The sequence below is a fragment of the Sinocyclocheilus anshuiensis genome, unplaced genomic scaffold (assembly GCF_001515605.1).
Source record: "Sinocyclocheilus anshuiensis isolate Anshui unplaced genomic scaffold, SAMN03320099.WGS_v1.1 scaffold708, whole genome shotgun sequence".
Classification (NCBI taxonomy): domain Eukaryota; kingdom Metazoa; phylum Chordata; class Actinopteri; order Cypriniformes; family Cyprinidae; genus Sinocyclocheilus; species Sinocyclocheilus anshuiensis.
Genome location: NW_015555881.1, coordinates 586,882 through 597,580, shown reverse-complemented (window position 1 = coordinate 597,580; position 10,699 = coordinate 586,882). Strand labels below are relative to the sequence as shown.

Below are 10,699 nucleotides of genomic sequence, written 5' to 3'. Positions count from 1 at the left end.
ATAATAATATATTTAAAATATTTTATTTTATAATTTTTATTTTATATTCAACTTTATTTCAATTAACGGAAATTTTTTTAAAATTAGTTTTATGTTTAACAATAATAACACTGGTTAAAATCAATTTTATTCATTATTTTATTAATTTTATTATGTTATGGCAACAATAACAAATAATAGATCAATTTGAATGCATAGAGATGCTCTGGAGACTAAACTTGACTCTTTTTGACTATCCAATCAATTCCTGATCAAATCAAGTCTCATTTTTTTCTCATTAAATATCCTGTTTCACTCATAAATATTGCATTATGGAAGTACAATGGGTTACGACTGCCATTTCATGTTGACTTAAAATCAATGATTTGTCATTTTGTTTAACCCCGTAATGTCTCAGGCTGATATTTCAGATTAGTTCTTGTCTTGAAATCAGCGCTGTGTTCCTCTTCACCAGTCTGAGGTTGCCACAGTTAGGAGCTTGTTGGAGTCCAGCTGTCTCTAGCAGACATGTGGTTTGGCGTTTGGAAGTGTTTGGGTTTAGGTTCGCCTCACAGATATTCACTGATGGGTGTCTATGAAGTGACAAGTGCTGAAGTGTGTGGAATCCATCTAGAGTTTCTGTGCAAGATGACCAAAGTAATGTAAAAGTATTTTACTGTTTCATTTGTCTCTTTTATGACCCGGGAACCCAAATGCTTGACATTTTCTGCACAATTGTTGTATAATCTTCAGTAAAGCTGCATAATCATTCATAACATTAACAAATATTTAATTATTATGATAAACAAGTGTTGACCTAGTTTCTAAATTAACTACTATTGTGACACTGAATTGTGTGACAGAAAGAGATTTACATCTGTTTAATGTTATTTTGCACTGCAGAAAACCAAATGACATCAGATGATATAACAGCTTTTTTTAGCCATTAACCACATTTAAAAATAAATTTAGATTTTTAAAAATCATTTTAAAGAAATTTCTGATTTATATGTATATGAGACATATAGAAAGTTATTTCAAATTATTAATAATTTACAATTATTTAGAATAATCTATTTTTATAATTTTGAAAGAAATGTATGTAAATGAACCATATAGAAATTTCTTTAAAATGTAATATTTTATTTCAGAAATGTTATTTCTTTAAAATGATCATTGTAATTTCATGTCATTTCAAAGAAATGTGTGTTTATATAGAAATGTCTTTGTAATGATAAAAAAATCAAAATTTTATTTCTAAATATCATTTTAAAGAAATATATGTATGAGACATGTATAGAAATGTCTTTAAAATGATAAAAACAATTATTTATAAATGTCATTTTAAAGATGAATGTTTGTATATACAACATATAGAAATGTCTATATAATGATAAAAAAATCTAAATTTTGTTTTTAAATGTCAGTTTAAAGAAATGTTTATATACAACAGAAATTTCTTTATAGTAATAAAAAAAGCTACAATTTTTTCAATGCCATTTTGAAAAAAAATAAAAAAAATATATATATATATATATATATATATATATATATTAATATATTTCTAAAAGGAAATGTCTCTGTTTTAAATACAGTATCAATCTACAGACCCCCTTACAGGATCTTCATGTTGTAAGGCCGGGTGTTTGTTTGACAGCTTTTATAGTTTCTTACTGTAGAACACTGTTAATTTGTTTAATTAAGCAACCTTGTAATCATTTGTTTAAGATTGGACTACAGTGTTGTGTAAGTTGTTAAAGAAAGAAGATTTATCCCAGTGATCCCTGCATCCTGATCCTGTCTGTCAGCACGCAGCTATGCTAAAGCAGGAGATGTGGACTGAAAAGAGGAACAGAAAGAGAGAGAAAAAACTAGGCAGGGAACATAATTTGAGGTAGAGACCGCAGAGAGAAAAAGTTCTGTAGGAAACAAAGGAAGCCTTGTACAAAAAGAAAAGAATGGCTATAGGACTGACAGAAAGTGCCCAGGCGAGATGAGGAAGATAGACGTGGAATGAGGAAAATAGGTGTAGAGATGACAGGAGTAAATGGAGAAACTTCTCCTGATTTCAGTCGCTGCAGTTATTTCACCAACTGCTGTCAAAAACAGCAGCTTAGACCAGCATATAGTCCAGGCTGGTTTATGGTGGTTATACTCGTGTGTAACCAGATTTCAACAGAAAAACTTGGTTATGACTTAAAATATGCTGCTATTCATACGTTTGATCGTTTTAAAACGTCCTTGCTGAATAAAAGTATTACTTTATTTAAAAATCCCAACTTTTGAATGGTAGTTTAAGACTATTGCCCGATTGAACCAGAACAAACACATCAATCAGTCCCATCAATAACTGCTTTCATTTAATGATGGTGTTATTGATGGTATCAATCAGGTCTGGCCACTAAGAGAGTCTCAGGTGTGTTTTGGACTTTCTCTCCTCGTCTGTCTTTTATGACGTCTCTGTTCCCGCTCTGCTGTTCGTTCTGTCAGACGGAATGATTAACTGGCTCTAGCTGCTCGGGATTTAAAGAAGTATACACCATTCGGCCTGACTGTTACACCATCTGCTCCTCCAAATGCCTCAAACAGACGTTGCTCTAAACTCTAGCTTAACACACCGGCTAAACTAAACTAAAGTAACCGCTAAGACATTATACGGCCAATCAATGGTTGCTGGAATGGCATAGGATTATTCCTCAGCTGAGTTCATATGCAGCCAAAAAGAATATTCAGTCATTTATGTACACTCAAGTCATCCCCAACCTTCTTCTGTGGTAAGAAAATAATGTATTACTAGTGTATATACACTACTGTTCAAAAGTTTGGGGTCAGTAAGATTTATTTTTTTGATGTTTTTAAAAGAAGTGTCTTTTGCTCATCAAGGCTGCATTCATTTGATTAAAAATAAAGTAAAAACTGAAATATTGTAAAATATTGTTACAATTTAAAATAACTGTTTTCTATTTGAATATTTTTTAAATTTTAATTTATTCCTGTGATGCAAAGCTGAATTTTCAGCATCATTATTCCAGTCTTCCTTGTCACATGATCCTTCAGAAATCATTCTTATATGCTAATATTTAGTGCATAAAAACAATAAATGTCTTTTCTGTCAGTTTTGATCAAATTAATGCATCCTTGATGAATAAAAATATTAGTTTCTTTCACAAAAAATTAAAACAAACAAATATTTGACATTTTAAATGCTGAATAAAAAAATTAATAAAATAACAAAAAAGATTTGAAATTTGAAATTGTTTTATATATATATATATATAAAACACAATTTAAAATGTCAAATATATATCTAAAAATTTCATATATAAAACACAAAACAAATAAAAATAAAAACAAATGTATATATGTATGTATATATGTATATGTATATATGTATATATATGTATGTATATATGTATGTACAGTGGGGAAAAAAAGTATTTAGTCAGCCACCAATTGTGCAAGTTCTCCCACTTAAAAAGATGAGAGAGGCCTGTAATTTTCATCATAGGTATACCTCAACTATGAGAGACAAAATGAGAAAAAAAAATCCAGAAAATCACATTGTAGGATTTTTAAAGAATTAATTGGTAAATTCCTCGGTAAAATAAGTATTTGGTCACCTACAAACAAGCAAGATTTCTGGCTCTCACAGACCTGTAACTTCTTCTTTAAGAGGCTCCTCTGTCCTCCACTCGTTACCTGTATTAATGGCATCTGTTTGAACTCGTTATCAGTATAAAAGATGTCCTGTCCACAACCTCAAACAGTCACACTCCAAACTCCACCATGGCCAAGACCAAAGAGCTGTCAAAGGACACCAGAAACAAAATTGTAGACCTGCACCAGGCTGGGAAGACTGAATCTGCAATAGGTAAGCAGCTTGGTGTGAAGAAATCAACTGTGGGAGCAATTATTAGAAAATGGAAGACATACAAGACCACTGATAATCTCCCTCGATCTGGGGCTCCACGCAAGATCTCACCCCGTGGGGTCAAAATGATCACAAGAACTGTGAGCAAAAATCCCAGAACCACACGGCGGGACCTAGTGAATGACATATATGTATATGTGTGTATATATATATATATATATATATATGTGTGTGTATCTATATGTGTATATATACTGTATATATATATATATATATATATATATATATATATATAACAATTTCAAATTTCAAAAAATTACTCCATTCAGTGGCCTGCGACTAGATGTTTGATTCACTAAGAACTTTGATTCAAAGAAATCAGTCTGATAAATGAACAAGTTCAACTGATTCATTTAAAAGAACCAACTCAACAGAAAGATTCGTTTGAGTTTAGCTCACTGGGTGAAGTTGGATATATTTTTCTCTCTGGGTAATGATTTGGTCTAAATGCTAAAAGCTAAATATGAATGTCATTGAGATTCCTGGACTGTGCATCTAACAAACGATCCCACAAGCACTTCTTTGCTCGGATCATAAAGTTAATTGTAAACACCAAAAAAGTGGCAAGTAAACCAGATTAAACTGAAACAAATTGGCGTTCCCATAGAAGCCGTAACATTTGAGGAATTAGAGCATATGAGAAGGATTTAAAGATCAGTAGGTCTTATTAAAATCTCTGCTGAAATCCCAGTTACACAATGATGTGGCTATGCTTTAGTTTTTCACTCGTACTTTGCTACATGAGCGAATTTTCCTGCTTGTCACTGTGTATTTAGTGTAGTATCTAAACTAATAGTCATGTCACTATTGAGTTGAGTTCAAGAACTAGGGTTCATTGACGGTCCCAAGCACCCAATAAACCACTTCCCCACTTCAGGCGTCAGACTGCACGTGACCTTTGACCTCAGGAAGCGTTTGTGGGAGTCTGCAGCTGTCAGACCAACACCTCGTTTCCTCTTTGATTGATCACGTCTGTAAAACCGCTGCAGCTTCTGTGTCATGTGTGTTATTGGCAGGAGAAAGTGTTCAGTGGAAATGCGAGTATCGTTCCTGTCTCGTGTCATTTGTCCCATCTCTGAATAGGTAAACATGGTGCAAGGGCTGCTGGGAGCTCGTGCGTCAGTCACTTACACACCTTTATTGCTTGTATTTGCTTTAGCTTCATGGCATTCCTCTGCCCGGGTCTCATGATTTTCCGTATCATAAACCGTAATAAACAAATCCCTCAGTGTGTGTGAGTGTGTGCGCACATATACACACACATTCAGATCAGACTCTCAATACGTAACATATTTTGTGGTTGCGGTTTGTAGTTGTACTGTAATATTTCTCCCCAAAATCTATATTTTTATTATTATTATTTTATTTTGTATTTTTTAATAGAATAGTTACGATTTTTTTTCATTGTGACATTTAATTCATGACAATTAAGCACATTTATTCCAAAGTTCACATTATCAAAATGTATTTAGATGTTTTGTATTTTTCATTATTGTGAATGAGATTCTCATTATGTAAAAATTATAGTATGTAAAAAAATTACATAAATTTTAATGTTTCTGTCAGCATAAAAAATACAATAAATACCAAAATATTATTTGTATGATTATTGCTCTTAATAATAATGATAATGCATATTATATTAATTATAATTTTTGATTTAATTTTATTATATTAAATTCATACAACTAAGAAATCTTTGTTGCGTGAACTACTCTGATTAAACGGATTAGTTGGGCACTGGTAAACTTAATATCTTAAGTGTACCCAACATTTTAGTTGAACTGACTTAGGAAAATGAGTTGGGGAAGCTAAAGTCTCAAATCCTTTTTTACAGTGTATCCTCTTTCTTTTAATTCGGTGGTGAAATATGACCATGAACGTTTTTAAATATTCATTCAACTTATAATGTACCATCACTTGATGAGCATCTGTTAAATACATCTCGATTTCTATTTCCCGTTTGTGTTCCACTAGGGATGAATCAACTTTATTTAGTTTGAAATCAAATGCAGCGAGTAGATGCGCTGCCAGAAAGCTGATTGTCAAATGCTCGAGGGTGTGTGAGGGGTTGTTATAAACCGACAGATTATAGTGCATTCGGCTCATGTTTAACATGTATTAATCACTAGAAGATAACAAAACCAATCCAACCAGGTTACATGACCACCTGGCCTTTTCTTATCATTCTAAAGAACAGAGGAAATGAACTAGGGATAAATGAGGTCTATACTGTGAATTCTTAATGCAAGCTTCTATGAAATTATTGTGTAACATGAATTATGAGATACATTCATGGAGATCAGAGACCAGCTGTGAAACCAACACCACTGAACTCACGGATAAAAGTGTCCGAGACAAACTAAAACAAAAGAGTAGGAAGTGACCATGTTTATATGATGTCTCACTAGTTGTTAAAAATTAAAAATCTTGTTCAGCCTATATGATATACACTACCGATAAAATACTTTTTTTTTTGTGGAAAAGATAGACAATAAACATTACCAAAATCTTATTTTTTATTATTATTACTATTTATAATAATAATGCATATTATATTATATGATATTATATTATGTTGTTTTTATAACATATAATTAACATTTATATATAAATTACATTTTAATATAAAATTATATATATTATTATATATTATTAATATATATTATTTTTACCTGTGTATCTGTGACTGGATTAATGGATGAAAAATCAGTTTTGCATCACAGGAATAAATGACATTTTGAAACATCAGAATGGAAAACAGAAATATTTCAAGATTTTGCTGTTTTTACTGTATTTTTGATGAAATAAATGCAGCCTTGGTGAGCTGCTTTAAAAACAAAACAGACTTTTGATCCACATTGGTCAACTACTATCAATATTATTTTTATGTTATTTTTTATGACATGCTTTATTTGGATAGAATGCTTTATTTAATATCAATAATGATTTATGAGTAGTTTTTATCATAAACAAACCTTCAACCACCATATTAGTAAATTGTGAATGGTTGCCATGTAGTTGCAGTATGGTTGCTAAGGTGTTTTGAGTGCTACAGTATGTGCGTTTTTGATTGGTTCAAGTCAAAAGAGTTCATCTCGAGTCACCCAATGCATCCATTCTTCAGTGTGAGACATGTGATGACTTGATTTGAAACCAGACTGGTTCAGGCTTACATGCTTAATAAACAAGTAAAGGTAAAAGTGAAGGTTAAAACACAAATGACTGATCTTCTTCAGAAGAAATGCTGTTCTGAGAAACTTGCAGGTGCAAGGCGAGATTAAACATGTTCGCTCTTTCTAGACAAAGCCTGGTTGATTCTGGTTTTGTATTTTGACTGTCTACAAAAATAATTTGTGTTTGACTTTGCCTTTCTCTGTTTTTGTCTTTTCTTTTTCAGAATGGAGGATGAAGCCATAGTGGACAGGGGAGCGTCTTACATCAAAAACATGTGTGATGAAGAGGTCGAGGGTACGAAACACACACACACACACACTTAAATATATAGTGGGAAATGGGATCTCCTGTGTCACAGTGACGACTGCGGATCTCTGAGAGTCTTAGTTACTGTGGATTGAGTTTTCACTTTCACTCACTCCTCTCTCTCTCTCTCTCTCTTCTCTCGGCCAGCTGTTTTGTTTTTTTGTTTGTTTTTTTATTCTTGCATTGCTAGTAATTTGTGTTTAAGGGCAGGAGAGGATTATGAGTGCTGCAGATGTAACAAACCAAAGCTCTACATGTCTCAGTGACGACTGCGGAGTCTTGGTTACTGTGGATTAAGTTTCACGCTCACTTTCACTCACTCCTGTCTCTCTCTTCTCTCGGCCAGCTGTTTTTTTTTTTTTTATTCTTGTTTTGATAGTAATTTGTTCTTAAGGGCAGGAGAGGATTATGAGCGCTGCAGATGTAACAAACTAAAGCTCTATACATGTGAAGATGTTTACTGTCTTAATCCACACACACACACACACACACACACACTGAATCGGTTTCTACATTCAGGAGGAATTGACTAAAGATGTGCGCCACATTAACAAACTGTATTTCAGTGCAAAACCCTTTATCGTTTTTCTATTACTGCCGCCAAACCACCTCAAGTGAAATGTGCACTGGTGTAGCACTGCATCGTGTGCATATTTAGTGGCATTTTATGATGATGATATTTAAAATGATGATTATAAATGAATTGATGCTTTTACAAAGATTAGTAGTCTAAATGTATTTTTCTGGTGCAAGAAGTAGGAAATCTACATAAACACCAGATTTTATATTTATATTATATATATATATATATATATATGGGGGCCAACACTTTTTCACACCACTGTGTATATATATATATATAAATTAAATTTTACAATTTTTGTGGCCACGTTTGCAGCCCAAATCATTCCTAAAATAAATCTTGTGCTAAAACAACACAGGCAGTGTGTGCAAATAAATGACTGGACACAGTTCACTGAGTGAATTCCCCTCTCAGATGTAGAATGTATAAACTACTGCAGGTTCAGACGTCTAAAAATATCTACACATCAAAAGCAGAACAAACACATTCACAAACATGAACATTTCACACACTTATGCTCTTTCTATATTTGCTCCTCCCTCTCTCGTCCTCACTGAACTTTGGACCTTCACATGATGGTCACACACACACACACACACACACACACACACACACACATCAGATAATATTTGGACATATTTGTTTAAAGTTAACCTTGAAAAGTGAAGGATGACTGAAGCGTGATTGACGGATGGCTGGATTGATGAGCGGCTTTACTAGTTCTTATATTGTTCTGTGAGTGTGTGTTTATCTGTGTTCTCTCTCTTTTTCCACTTCCTGGAGATGTTTTGCCATTTCCTGCCCAATCAGCTGCAGGAAGTTGTTAACATTTATCTTTAATCTAACAAGTGTGAGATACGGGTCAGATTTTCCTTCTGAAAAAACATGAATACATGCAAACACAGCAACGCAGTGACTATCTTATACATGCTCCTGGTCTTATTGTGAATGATTTATTAGTGCATGTTCTTCCAAAGAATAAAAATAGCGTAAAAATTCCTTATCAGCTAATGTCATCAAGTCATTTTTTATTATTAAAAATCCTATTTCACTCATGCAAACACATTGGAAAGATCAGTGTTGTTTATTTACCATTATAATATTTATTAATATTTTAACCAAAGTTAACCAATTTTTCAGTTTTAATTTAAGTTGAACTTTTAGTCATTTATATGCTTTTGTCATTTTATTAGTTTTAGTATTTGTTTTAAATATTTGCATTTAGATTTCATTTATTTTTATTTCCGATTTATTATAGTTTTAGTAATTTTAGGACTTTAACTTATCTATTTCTGTTTTCAAATTTTCGTTTTAAATTTTTTTTATTATTATTAATTAATTAAATTTATTAAATGTAATTAAATTTAATTTTTAATTTCAGTTTTGATTAATTTTAGTTCAGTTTATTTCAGTTGACAAAAACAATTTGTGGTTAGTTTTAGCTTTAGTTAATGATAACAACACTGCATCACATCGTGTCAGTTATTATTTGCATGAAGTAGCATTTGAAGCATGTGATCTTTCATGGCCTTTTCTTTGTGCGTGTGTGTAGGTCATCACACAGTCTACATTGGAGTTCACGTGCCTAAGAGTTACCGTCGCCGTCGACGACACAGACGACGATCCGATCACAAAGAGAGGAGGGAGCGTTTGGTGGAAAACTTCAGCGACAAATCAGACACAGAGACTGCAGACGATCCGTCCTCCAACATCCTCAAACCACTCAGTAAGAGAGAAATGAAGACAAACTGCCCATCATGCACTCAGTTTACTCCTGTATGCCTGTGCTATCAGTATGATCTGAACAGTATTTGTTTAGCCATTTCCTGCCCAAAACCTCTGACTTCGAAGTCTTATGAAAAAAAAAAAGCTTTGTTTGCCAAACTTAAAGGGATAGTTCACCCAAAAATTAAAATTCTGTCATCATTTACTCACCCTCATGTCGTTCCAAACTTGTATGAGTTGCTTTCTTATGTTGAACACAAAAGAAGATATTTTGAAGATTGCTGATAATCAAACAGTTGGTGGCTGCCATTGACTTCCATAGTATTTTTTTTCCTACTTTTGTGTTCAACATAAGAAAGCAACTCATACAAGTTTGGAACGACATGAGGGTGAGTAAATGATGACAGAATTTTAATTTTTGGGTGAACTATCCCTTTAAGTCATTATTTGCTGATAATCCTCCCTTCTGCTGGAGCTCACCAGCAACTTCCCAGAGTTTCTTCATCTATCCTGCCTCAGATGAACTCCGGTGGGAGAATCTCACAAAATCTGTCGAAAACAAGACATATTTCACTACAAAATATCACACCATTTTAAAGAGGATGAAGCGTAATTTAGGACCATTAAAACATTATTTTCATGACGATTAAGCACATTTTCACCCCAAATGTCATTAGTTTAAAAAAAAAGTTAAATTATTTTTCTTTCTTTCTTTCTTCTCTCTCTCTCTCTCTCTCTCTCTTTCTTTCATCTTTCTCTCTCTCTCTTTCTTTCTTTCTTTCTTTCATCTCTCTCTCTCTCTTTCTTTCATCTTTCTCTCTCTCTCTTTCTTTCTTTCTTTCTTTCATCTCTCTCTCTCTCTTTCTTTCATCTTTCTCTCTCTCTCTTTCTTTCTTTCTTTCTTTCTTTCTTTCATCTCTCTCTCTCTCTTTCTTTCATCTTTCTCTCTCTCTCTTTCTTTCTTTCTTTCTTTCTTTCTTTCATCTCTCTCTCTCTCT

General features: G+C 32.9%; 1 protein-coding gene across 7 annotated transcripts in view; it reads left to right on the top strand.

Moving 5' to 3' along the window:
- The window catches only part of LOC107675739 (electrogenic sodium bicarbonate cotransporter 1-like), a 52,857-nt gene that overhangs the window by 5,805 nt on the left and 36,353 nt on the right, over window positions 1-10,699 (top strand). For all 7 annotated transcript variants that reach the window (XM_016470156.1, XM_016470152.1, XM_016470153.1 and 4 more), the window contains exons 2-3: window positions 7,311-7,381; window positions 9,529-9,702. In XM_016470156.1, the coding sequence (XP_016325642.1) occupies window positions 7,311-7,381; window positions 9,529-9,702 (245 nt within the window). The remainder of the gene's footprint in view (window positions 1-7,310; window positions 7,382-9,528; window positions 9,703-10,699) is intronic.